General features: G+C 41.0%; 1 protein-coding gene across 5 annotated transcripts in view; it reads left to right on the top strand.

Moving 5' to 3' along the window:
- The window catches only part of LOC147017435 (focal adhesion kinase 1-like), a 118864-nt gene that overhangs the window by 47119 nt on the left and 58605 nt on the right, over positions 1-13140 (top strand). For all 5 annotated transcript variants that reach the window (XM_085847095.1, XM_085847094.1, XM_085847092.1 and 2 more), the window contains exons 8-9: positions 7119-7259; positions 7366-7443. In XM_085847095.1, coding sequence (XP_085703221.1) covers positions 7119-7259; positions 7366-7443 — 219 coding nt within the window. The remainder of the gene's footprint in view (positions 1-7118; positions 7260-7365; positions 7444-13140) is intronic.

The raw sequence follows: 13140 nt of genomic DNA, 5'->3' as shown, positions 1-13140 counted from the left end.
AGTTTAGGTAACTGAACTTCTTCCAGAGGGATGTTAAAAAAGGTAGATGTAAGGGTTTGCCAGACAATTGTTTCGGAGAAAGCCAGTGAGTGTATGGAATTTCTCAGGATTGAAAGACATATTCCAAGTGTTTGACCAGCTTGTGATTCTTTCAAGGTTTGCAGAGAAGGAAGAGGCTGCTGCTTGCCTATCTCTATCTAAAGGACGGTGGATGTTACAGTAGAGGGTGTAGTCATCAAGTCAGAGATAAAGAGGATTTTCCAGTCAGAGAGATTGTCGATGAAGATTAGTAATCGTACTGAGCCCAGAGCACTGCCTTGTGGCACTCCAGCCTTGACTGGGAGAGGAGATTTAAAGGATCCCGTTGAGAGCCACACGTTTGTTACAAGAAGGGAGGAAGTCAGTAAGCTACTGTCGTGGCCAAAAATATTGGCACCCTTGCACTTTTTTCAAATAATGCACCATTTGTTCCAGAAAATTGTTGAAATAAAAATATATTTTGGTATCCACATATGTATTTCTTTGGTTTGCAGTGGAACAAAAGAGATAAAGCTCAAAAAATTACAAAATCTTATCTTATTCAATACAGAAATCATAAAATGGCCTGGACAATATTATTGGCACCTTTTATAAGTTGTTAGAAATAATTATATTTCAAGCAGGTGATTCCCCTTCACTTTGGAATTGAACTTACCTGTGGTGAGTTGCAGGTGCCTGCAATATAACAATCACTCATTCAACCAGTTTGAATAGAGAAAAGGAGTCATTCTGCTGTTTTGTGTCACTATGTCCCACAATGAGCATGGAGAAAAGAAAGAAAACCAGAGAATTGTCTGAGGAGGTCAGACACAAGATTGTAACCAAGCATGGACAATCTCAAGGCTACAAGTCCATCTTCAGACACCTTGATGTTTGTGTGTCCACCGTACGCAATGCTATCAGGAAGTTTACGGCCCATGGCACTGGAGCCAACCTCCCTGGACATAGCCGCACGAGAAAACTTGATCGTAGATTGCAGCGAAGGATTATTCGAATGGTGGAGAAAGCACCTCGATTAGCTGTCAAACAGATTCAAGCTGACCTTCAGACACAAGGTACGACAGTTTCAACTCGCACCATCCGTCACCAACTCAATGAAAGGGGGTACTATGGTAGGAGACGCAGGAAGACCCCACTGCTGAGAGAGAGAGAGACAGAAGAAAGCCTGATTGGAGGTTGTCAAAACATGCCTGAACAAGCCAAAATCCTCTGGGAGAATGTCCTCTGGACAGATGAGACCAAATTAGATCTTTTTGGTGAAGCACATCAATTCTATGTTTATAGAAAACAAAATGAAGCCTTCAAAGAAAAGAACACCTTGTTACAGTCAAACATGAAGGAGGTTCAGTGATATTTTGGGGTTGCTGTGCTACCTCTGGCACTGGGTGCCTTGATTGTGTGCATGGTGTCATCAAATCAGGAGATTACCAAGGTATTTTTGAGCGAAATGTTCAACTCGGTGTCAGAAAGCTGGGTCTCCGTCGAAGATCATGGGTCTTCCAGCAGGACAATGACCCCAAACACACTTCAAAAAGCACCCACTCAGACTCAGAGTGATGTGGTCTGAGTCCGAATTGACGGTCAAAGTTCAGGCTATTGGAGAATCGGAAGGATATTATGTTTCCTGCAATGATGGATTCCATGACTTTGCTGATGATTAGAAGCAAGCTGATCGGTCTGCAGGAAAGCAGATCGGTTTTTCGACCTTGTTTATGTGATGCGGTTATGTTGGCTGACTTTAAAGCAGATGGAAGATGACTTAAGGCAAATGATACGATGAACAGAGGAGAAAGAAGATGTGCATGACTAGCAGAGGAAGTGTTTAGGTCACGTAAGCTTATGCAGTCCGGTCTGGTTGCAGAGTCAGAGTTGTGGGATGCAAGAAACTTCTCCACCTTCTCTGGTGCAATTGGCACAGAGTCCAAGAGCAGTTGGGTGAGCCTGGGTAGATGGGTACGGAGAGCGAGGGGTTGGGGACACAAGATATGGAAGAAAAAAACAGAATTGAGGCATTCTCCCGAGCTAAATCTGCCGTGGTGCCATTTGAAGTGAAGGAATGGATGGATGGGGAGCGTACTCCAAAGACAGCCTTAAAAATGCACCACCAGGTTTTAGAGGAGGGAAACAAGTTTGAAAATTCAAATCTGAAGTTGACCAGATGTTGTTTTCTGGCTCTCCTGAGAACAGACACACACTTTGTTGTGGGCTTTATGGAATGATCTGAGGTTGCCTTAAGTTGGATTTGCCTTCCAGGAGGATAAGGCAAGTTGTTTCCAGGCATCTGCCTCACCACAAGATTCAGTGTACTATGGGTGGAGGATGGATATGGTAACTGTGAAGACAAGATGGGAATAATATTTGCATGAGGGAGTGCAGGTTTCTGTGAAAGAATTCCTTGGCTGAGTTAATATCAGGGGCGGTAGATACAGGAGACCAGTCCTGAAGTGCAATCAATGTCTCTTTGGCAATTCCAGCCAGTGTGCCTGAGTGAACTTCCAGACTTGCTAGCATTGAGGCAGTTCTCTGAGAATCGCCAGAGAGATGTAGGTCTTCTTAAGCACATGATCAGATACACCAATTGGAGCAGAGGAAGAGCAGTAGACATTAACGGTAAATCTGGTCATAACCAAATCCAGAGGAGAGGCTTGCCATTGACAAAAATCCAGGTCGGAAAGTTTACAAATTGAGTTGGTCAAATGGCGTCTTATAATCAAAGTGGAACAAGTTGAGTCGATGTCGAGTCACAAATATGCCTGTTTTATGATTGACTTGTATTGAAGCTCGCCAAAAATGACGGGTTGGAGTTTTTATCAAACTGAAAGATATGATGTTTCGTTGCAAGAAGCATTTTTTTTTTGAAACACGACATGTACAAATCTGACCCCATTTTCTTTATATTCTGGGACATTTCATTTCGACAGTGCAGCCTCTCGTGAGCATGCCAAAGTTTGAAGCCTTGGCCTAGCGTCAGGTGTGCTTATATCTTTACCTCTGCCACCGAAGGTGGAAGGAGGTTATGTTTTCACCCCTCTCTGTGTGTCTGTCTGTTTGTTTGTTTGGTTGGTTGTTTCTCTGTTTGCTTGCTTGTTTGTTTGCGTCCAAGATATCTCAAAATGTTATGGAGGGATTCAAACAAAATTTAGTAGACACATTGAATGTGTGAAAAGGACGAATCGATTCAGTTTTGTTGAAGATCAGAGTCCGGATCCGATAATTTTTTTTTCAGTGAATCTTCACCATTGCGTTATCAGGCTAAAAATGATATATATCACTATATATCAAAAATTTGTTGACTGATATGGACAAAACTTGCTGGACAGGTTGGGTGTGTGACAATTACGGATTGATTACATTTTGGTGAAGATCCAAATCCAGATCTGGATATGAGAATTTTTTTTAATTTTTAAGTGATTCTTCACCATTGAGAGATGAGGCCAAAAATGATGCATCACATTTTTGAACTTTCATGCATTGGTCCTGATATGTTTGTTCTACTGGATCAGGCATTGCATAAAAGCCTGTTGTTGGCTTTTGGCTTAGTGGTTAGAGTGGCTGGCTTAGGATCTTAGGGTCCTGAGTTTGAGCCTTGTTGGCTGCTGAATTAATACCAGGTGGGGTTGACTCGTCCGTCATCCTTCCGACGTCTGCGAAATAAGTACCAGTATGCTGGTAGAGGGGCACAGCATCAACGGCACAGCTGCACTTCCAAGAAATGATAGCTAACCCTGCAGCCAAGCTGCCATACACAATAACAGAACAGGCATTGCATGGCAAAGATATGGTTCACTAGTCAGTAAGTGACCACTATATTCGTTATGGGTGTGTGTGTGTGTCTGTCTGTCTGTCCTGAGCATAGCTCCGTGGATTTTGGTCCGATCTTGATAAAATTAGGGTGCGAGGTTTGTATCATGATCTAGTTGTGTTTTCCGGAGAATGGGCGTGCTGCGCCCATTATGGGCGGAGCCACGCCCAAAAAACGTGTTTTTAGGGGGTAGCCGGTTTCAAGTTACATCTTCTCCGAAGGGGTTTGGTGAATCTGGCAGGGGTTTCGGTATTATTTGGTTACCCAATGACACCTCCATAGCCCCACGGAGCTCGATTTTTCATTTTCATCCCAAGGTCAAGATCACAAGGTCACAAACATAGAAAATGTCAAAAAAATCAATAAATTGGGCATCGAGCTCCTTGGGTTTTCAACTGTTTCGAATGAAAGTTGGTATGCAAGTAGTGCTCTTCGAGTACTACAACTTTCATCATTTACGTTTTTCCCGATTCCCGCCAGTTTGCCCGTGGCGTCTCCTCGAAGGTCAAAAAATAAAAAAGGCGAACCGTGTACATTGCTCGTGAACCATCGCCCTCTCCAGACTTGTTATTTTTTTAAAAAAACGTTTCTGTACACCGCCCTTGAGTCTCTGTTTGCAAGTCACCATCTACAATTCCAATAGAAGACACATAATTAGTTTTTATGGAAAATGTTTTTCGAGGTTTTTTTTTTATTGTTATTTTTTAACCTCAAAAGTAGGTCGTAGTGAACACGCAGTCGGGTTAAAAAATTGGCCTTTAAAACCGTACTTGAATCGTCCTTATGTAGGGGGACAGAGAAATGCACACTTTTATAATCAGATGATTCAACTTAAGATGTTTACCAAAGTGAATCGGAGAATGTACTCCTGCAACCACTTCGAAGATTGCATGTACATTTGTGCAATTTTAATCTGTTTTATATAGCTGTGATACAGTTGGTTTATTTTGAGCTTATCTGGAATTTACATTCCAGATAAGGCATTGTCATCGCGCACCGTCCGTCCGTCCGTCCGTCTCATTTTTCGACTTCTACGGCCAAACCACTGGGCCAATCCGGCGGAAAATTTTCAACAACGTTCCACTCCTGACTGGTAACAGGAATTGCAAAGATCATTCTGGTCACATGACTTTTTAAGTAGGTCAAAATGGCCGACTTAGTAAATTTCTTCAAAAATCTTCCTCTCCGGACCCACCAGTCAGGATGCTACCAAATTTGCGTTACAACATTAGGCCAGGGTGGGTATGTTAAATTGCAAAGGTCATGCCTATCACATGACCGGAAATGTGTCAAAATGGCCGACTTGGTCAACTTTTGGGAAAATCGTATAAATTCCTTTCAAAACCTTCTTCAGGCCCGCCCGTCAGAATGCTACCAAATTTGGGATACAACATTAGGATGGGGTCATGATGTTAAATTGCGGAGGTCATGCCGATCACATGACCGAAAGTGTGTCAAAATGGCGGGCTTTGTAAAATTTTGGGGAAATCACGTAAATTCCTTCAAAATTCTTCCTCGCCAGACCAACCAGTCAAAATTCTACCAAATTTGGGTTACAACATTAGGCCAGGGCCCAGATAAGCTTCAGGTCCAGTGGTCCTATTTTTGTATTTTGGTTTGGTGTGGGAATTGTGCAGTTGTTGATACAAACACAAATTATGTAGGATTGTTAATGGAGCCAAGCATTTGCATCCAAACATTTCAACCTTGGAGGAATTGTTCCAGTCCCACTCTTATTTTATTTTATTTTATTTTATTTTATTTTATTTTATTTGACTTCATTGACATGATCTAAAGGTCGTATTGGAGCTGCCGCACACACATGGACATACAGACGAACATATGTGACACAATGCAAGACAGTTAGACGAGACAAACACAGCCACTGATATTGGGGCAAGTGCGGTCACTTCCTGGGGTACTCTGGGTCTCAACCACATCACAGCAATGGCGTCGCCTTTCTCACCGCACTCAGCAGGTCATTTCCTAAGGAGGAAGTTCCTCCTCCCCATGAAAGTAAACCCGTGGGGATTGTCCATGCTCTTAATCTTTTTAATGCTGAGTGTCAAACAAGAAAGCAGCTTGTACCATTTTTATGCCTCTGGTGGTGGAATTTTGACCAAACTTGGTATATGTATGTATACAGTATGATGCAAAGATGAAGTGATTATATGGCGACATCAAGAGGTCAAAGGTCAGAGCCTGTGAGAGGTTTTTGTTACCGCGATAACTTAAGAACAAATGAAGGGATTTAAGTCAAACATGGCACGAGTATGTATAATGATGTATACAGAAATTTATTAGATTATTCGGGTCAAGAGGGCAAAGGTCATGTTGGGTAAAAATGTGATATTTGAGAACGGCTGAAGTGATTTATATCAAACTTGGTACAAGTATTATAATGATGTAATAATGTTGGCGGAGACATGTCTGTCAACGTCGCGATGTTGAAGTGTGCCGTTCTAGTTTTTAAAGTCTTTGACGTGACTTGGCTCAGGTTAAAATCAAATCACCGACCTCCCAGACTCAGAGCAGACCCTCTTAACAATTAGGCCACCGAGTCTGATAAGTTGACACGATGCCCGACTTTTTGAGGCGGCTGTAAGGCTCCATTGTCCCTGAAAGTTTCACTGAGATGGCTGGCTTTCCGCAGCAGTGGCAGAATAGCTCGGTGAATGGCATGCTTGCTCTTGTCTTATCAAGTTCAGTTCCCAATGGTGACACCATTACGTGAGCAGTTGCATAAGGATGTGAGTAGGTGCAGCTGGGATTAGAATATAGATTACAGACTATCTCTCTTCAAAGGAAAGCTGGTGCAGCTAATTTTACTACAAAAATTATCCTATTGCTACCACAAGCTGTCTTTCACACTTGTATAGTGGTGGAGAATTCCAGTACTTGTCCAGTTTTACATAAAACCATCTCCAAGCTGTTGCTTGCCAAAGCATGAAACGACTCTCCTTGTTTGGCTTTGTCTGTTAATCTGAGCCATCTGCAATTCACTTCGTTTGCTGTTCCCATCTGTGCACTTCAAATCACAATGATGTGACCCTCAGTTGAAATCTCGTAAATTGTGTTAATTTGTTCATTTCCTCATGTCCTTGTCATTCATGTAAAAGTGATGTCGCTTATCTTACATGTAAAGCGTTTATCAGCTCCTCCATCAACTTTAGACCATGTAGGTAAATGAAAATGTACTTTGTTTGCTAGTCATTGAATTTCTCTTATGAGTGATGTTTTTTTTTCTTTCTTTCTTTCTTTCTTTCTTCCCATCCAGTCAAAATCGCTGCGGAGGATGATCCACCAGACGTTCCGCCAATACGCCGGGTACTCGGAGGAGCAATGCATGATGAGGTTTTTTGAGATATTTTTGTTCACTTGTCACTTCGACCAGGAGCATTACAAATGTGGCCTTGGGGTAAGAATCCACTCTAAATTACTGCTGCTTTATTCCAAATCTAAAGAACGCTCTGCGATAGTATCTGGATGATTTGGATGATGCTGTTTTGTCCTTTGCTGTGCAGAGCGGCTGGAGTATTTCGGTGGAGCTGGCGATTGGGCCTGAGGAAGGAATCAGTTATCTGACAGATAAGGGCTCTTCGGTCAGTGTGTGTGTGTGTGTGTGTGTGTGTGTGTGTGTGTGTGTGTGTGTGTGTGTGTGTGTGTGTGTGTGTGTGTGTGTGTGTGTGTGTGTGTGTGTGTGTGTGTGTGTGTGTGTGTGTGTGTGTGTGTGTGTGTGTGTGCGCGCGCGCGCGTATTCCTGAGCTTAGTTTTGTGTTTTCTATTTACGACAGAGTACAGTGCCAGTACGTAATGTTCTTGCTCTCACCCACCTTGCTGTTTTGTAATCTTTATCTATCTATAATTCCAGCAATCTGTGTGTGTGTGTGTGTGTGTGTGTGTGTGTGTGTGTGTGTGTGTGTGTGTGTGTGTGTGTGTGTGTGTGTGTGTCTGTGACCGCTGTTTCTCGACAACCACTGGTCCGATCTAATTGAAACTTGCCAGATATATTGCTGGGGACCCGAGGATATGCCTTTTCAAGGTTTGATATTAATCGGACAAGTGCTTCACAAAGTTCTGGCCATTTATTTACCAAACCAATGACAAGACACGTTGTTGCGTGGGCATGGCCGATGGGGAAGGGATGCTCAGCCGCGTTCCCCATTACGGATTACAACGTACGGGCTTCCGGATAATGATGACTTCGTGTATTCTAATAATTTCTCGATTTCTTATGCGCATTTATAGATAAACACAATGCCCCAAGTTATGATCGTTTTCATATTAGATGGTGCATAAATTTCGGTAACATCAGAGTGCTGGTATGCTCCGACAGGAAGTAAATTTTTTTTCTCTCTTCTCTTCTCTTTTTGTTTTTCCTTGCGACGACATTTCGAAAAGGTAAAACACGTTGGCGCTAATTGAATAATTGGCCATTAAAACCTAAACTGTGAATCATCGTAACTGTGACATGCGAACTTCTGTGCCACGCACGTACGGGCACGCGAGAGCGAAGAAACCGCCTGTGTGGTTGTTGTTTCTTGCTCGCGGTTGGAATATTTATTTATTCTTTTTTTTACGGGCACGTACTAGTAATACAAAAGGAGCTCGGTCTCGGCGTGCCTGCGTTCATCCATCCGGCCATCCCTGTTTGCGTGCGTCCTGCAAAAATTGTTCTATAGGCCTACAGGGGATATAACGAAGGCAAAGTAAAAAAATATATACCAGTTGAACTTCCAGATTTTTATTTTTATTTTTATTTTTCTTAAAGGAAGAAGGAGGCCCTTTTTATTTGTTATTTGTTATTATTTATTCATTTTTAAAATGGCCACTGGCTTTTAGTACCCAACAAATCATGTACCTGACACGCCAGTTTTTTTACACCCAAATAAATATGACGTAGGTCATATACCTGACACGTAACGTACACACTCACTCAGCCGATTAAAAATACAATCCACAGTTCTAAACAAATATATAATAAATGTACGGTGAAACACAAAAAACACACACTTCGTGCATATTAAAATGATTGGCTGTGCCATCTTTCTTTATAGATCAGCAGTAAACATTTAACACACAGATTTTCATATGTAGGATGTGGACTCGCGTGCGCTCCCTGGTCCAACTCGGTCGAAGTTAGTTAGAAGTTATAAAAACTCAGTATCGGCATGGGGGAAAATGATCGACTCAATGAATGGTATAAGGGAAAACATGAAGATATGGATTTTTAATTGGTGGAACCACTTCAATATACCGTATGTCCTTCCTTACATCTGTCCGTTATAAAGAAGAAGAAGAAGAAGAAACTTTCTAACCCATCGTGTTTCATTCGTTTATAGTTTGTGTTTTTTTTTTTTTTTTTTTTTGTAAAAAACTGCTTTTTTACAGTTTTTCTTGTGTTTTTTTTATAATTTTTTTGTTATTGTTTAGTTTGGGGTTTATTGTTTAGCCTGTTGGGAAAATAACCGTCAGTCCCCCACAGGGCTACTTTTAAGCGGTGCAGCAGTTTCACAGCACCACTTCCTTCCGACATAGGTGTGATATTTTATTTATTTATTTATTTTCCTCGCAATGTTTGACAAAATAAACTAGAATAGGCACTCGGTAGAGCGCATACCTTCGCCTCCGCTACTTTTTTGTTCTTGGCATGAGAGTGGGAGGAACAGAACAGTGAACATTTTGGTATTTGTTTCATGCAAATCGGTTTTGATTTGACCGTGTTATGACAAAAACCGCATATTTTGAAAGGTCGTGACCCCACAGACCTTTGACCCCCAACCGCTAACAAGGGTAATGACGTAATTGTGTCATGTCGCCCATCACAAGATTGGGCAATGAATTCTGAACATTTTGGCATCGGTTGCATGCCAATTAGATCAAAATTGACCACGCTATGGTACAAATACGAATTTGACCTTTCCGTGACCTTGACCTTTGACCCGATCGCTCCCAAAATCTAATCAAATGTTCCTTGGATAATAACCCATCATCCCACAAAATTTCAAGCGATTTGGTTTAATACTTTCTGAGTTATGCGAATAACAAACAAACACACACACACACACACACATATTCACAAATAAATAAATAAATAAATACACAGCGACCAATGCAGAATGCGAAGGTAATAACAAAGGAGACGGCTTCAAAAAAGGAAGCGGGCAGGGACGATCAACTTTTGCCTTGACAATCCTTGTGGGATTGATTTATTGGTTCACGAAAAAATATTTTCACGAAAAAAATCAGTGACCACTATATTCGTTATTGGTGTGTGTGTGTCTGTCTGTCTGTCTGTCTGTCTGTCTGTCTGTCTGTCTGTCTGTCTGTCTGTCTGTCTGTCTGTCTGTGTGTCCCGAGAATAGCTCCATGGGTTTTGATCCGATCCTGATAAAATTTTGCTGCGAGGTTTATATCATGATCTCGTTGTGTTTTCCTGAGAATGGGCGTGATGCGCCCATTATGGGCGGAGCCACGCCCAAAAAACGTGTTTTAAGGGGGTAGCCGATTTTAATTTGCATCTTCTCCTTGGGGGTTTGTCGAATCTGACAGTGGTTTCAGTATTTGGTTAGCTCAATGGCACCTGCATAGCCCCACGGAGCTCGATTTTTTCATTTTTGTCCCAAGGTCAAGGTCACAAGGTCACGAACTTAGAATATTGCGAATTTTGACGTAAAAATCCATCTTCATCTTCTCCGAGGGGTTTTTCGAATCTGGCAGGGGTTTCGGTATTTGGTTAGCCCAATGGCACCTGCATAGCCGCACGGAGCTCAATTTTTCATTTTCATCCCAAGGTCACGAGGTCACGAACTTAGAAAATTTCAAATTTTGACATAAAAATCATATGACCGCCCAAACTTTGAGAGCTAGGATGACAATATTTTTATGCTTAATCTTGAGGTCATTCCCCACCTAAAGTCTTGAAACCATTTTGCTCTATCTCGAACACCTTGCCCGTGGCGCCCCCTTCAAGTTTGATTTTCCGCTGATTTCATCAAAGTATGGATAATCCGAGGAGTGCGAAATGCCATATAGCCTATATGATGCTATATTGTTCCTGGAATGTTCCAGAGGAAGTTTTGCACCAAAGGTCATAATCCTTGACCTTTGACCTTTAGAGTTCACAAAGGTCAAATTTTTTAAGTTGTGGGAATCGAACCGGGTTTTCGACCTTCTTCGACGAACTAACTCCAATAAGCTATAGCACGTATCCTGTTTCCTTATTTTAATGTCCACAACATTGTTTTGTGAGCTTTAATGGTTATGCAAAGGTCAAATTTTGAAAGTTGTTGAACGAAACCGGGTTTCGACATTTTGCAGCTCATAACCCATCACCCTTACCACATCATGTTGATCATTTTTATAACTTGGTCAAACATTATCACATTGTCTCATCCTTGACTTCTGAAACAATCTACATCGTCAAATACCGCTCGTGAATCATTGTCGTCTTCAGACTTCTTTTTATTTTTTTCATTTTACACATAGTAGAGGCTCGTGGAAGAACTGGTACACTGAAAGGATCAGGACGTAATGGCCAAAAACAGGATGCAAAAGGAGCAGTCGAGAGAGGGGAGTAGTTACGGTCAGTCAATAATTATTCTAAGAAATTAAAGAATATGGATACATATCTTCAGTATTATGATGTGTGCTGTGCAAAAATGTTTGACATTTTGAATTTTTCTCTTCTGATGCATTGGGAGGTTAAAACCTTGTGTTCAATGTCAATGCACCTTAATGAAAAAGACAATCTTTTTCAAATAACCAATTTATACACAATATACCTTGATCTAAACTAATAGCGAGAATGTCCACCCTTTTCCTTCAAAACCATTGAAATTATTCTCAGGACACCTTCACGTAATTTTGTTGTAAACTTATGGAATGGTGTTCCATGCTTCTTCCAAGACCTTCCAAAGATCACCTAAGTTGCAGGGATTCTTTCATTTATTTATTTTTAGTACCTTTTATATGTCAAAGTGATCCTATACAGCTTCAATGATATTGCGGGCCTTGGCTTTGAGGGGCCATTCCATGTTTTGATGGACTCTAGCTTCTTTTTTCTTTTGCATAAAAGTTAAAATTATTCCAGCTGAGTGTTTTTGGATTATCATCTTCCGGCAAGATAATGTTTGGACAAATAAGTCTTGCACCACTGGGCAGATCAAACTTTGCTTCTACCTTGCTGCAGTAATATACCTTCAGTTTTCAGCAATTTTCCAACACCATTTGAGGATATGCTCCCTCATCTTGAGTTGAACCTCCTCCTTGCTTAATTTTTGGCTTCAAGCATGGCTCTTTATAAGTTTACGTTTTTCATCGTCTCACATACTGTCTTGATTGGATCCAAAGAACTGTAATCACTTGCGTACAATCTGCTATCATGTATAATCCAGAGAGCACTTTTCAGGAAAATACCGGTCTATCGATAAAACCCACACCCCAAAAATGAACTCCAGCAAAACTCCAGCTTCAGACTGGAAATGTGGTTAATTAGAAATCAGTGTTTTACTGACTTATGGAGAGAGCCATTTTTGATGGAATTTTATTCTGCATAATGGATAACCTCAAACTTGTATGAAACACAATATGATGAACGATGTGGCATGTTGAATCTACCGACCAACTCTAACTGAGTGATACGTGACATCTATCAGATTAGCATGGTATTAGCTTGTTTGTAACTCTCAGGCCTTTAGCGAGTCATTAGCTTAGTCTGTCTGTGCTGTAATGCACATGTTAATCCCCAAGTTTATTTTGCTGCTATGGTGGTGTATATTTTAAAAAGTTTCGAGAAAAGGTTTAAATCGCAAACTTATGTATTGTATTATCACCAAACAATTTTTAATTTTTCTATCAAAATAATTGTTATTCAGATCAAAAATATATGTTCAGTGTTGCAAAAGATGTCCAACAATACACTACGTTTTTAAGATGGCAGCACCCAGTAACAAAGATGGCGGCACCCAGTAACGAAGGTTGGTTTTGCATTGGTGCAAGAAATCTGGAAAAATATAGCTTTTACTTTAGTTCCTGTGGATAATAAGCACCCCAAATTTTGATGAGATATTTCTGGGGAAAAAGTGCGGCTTATACACGAGTGATTATGGTCATTGAAACTTTTACTTATCTGTCCAAAGCACATTTGAGCATTGTTCCATCGTCCAATTTCTGTGTTTGTGTGCATATTTGTCCAATTTCTGTGTTTGCATATTCATCCAATTTCTGTGTTTGTGTGCATACTCATACAATTTCTGTGTTCGTGTGCATATCCATCCAATTTCTGTGTCCGTGTGCAT

This window comes from Eptatretus burgeri, chromosome 11 (assembly GCF_056783735.1).
Source record: "Eptatretus burgeri isolate ZD-2024b chromosome 11, Ebu_testis_v1, whole genome shotgun sequence".
NCBI classification, from domain to species: Eukaryota; Metazoa; Chordata; class Myxini; order Myxiniformes; family Myxinidae; genus Eptatretus; species Eptatretus burgeri.
Note: the sequence above shows the minus strand (reverse complement) of the source record. Positions and strands in the feature narration are given on the sequence as shown.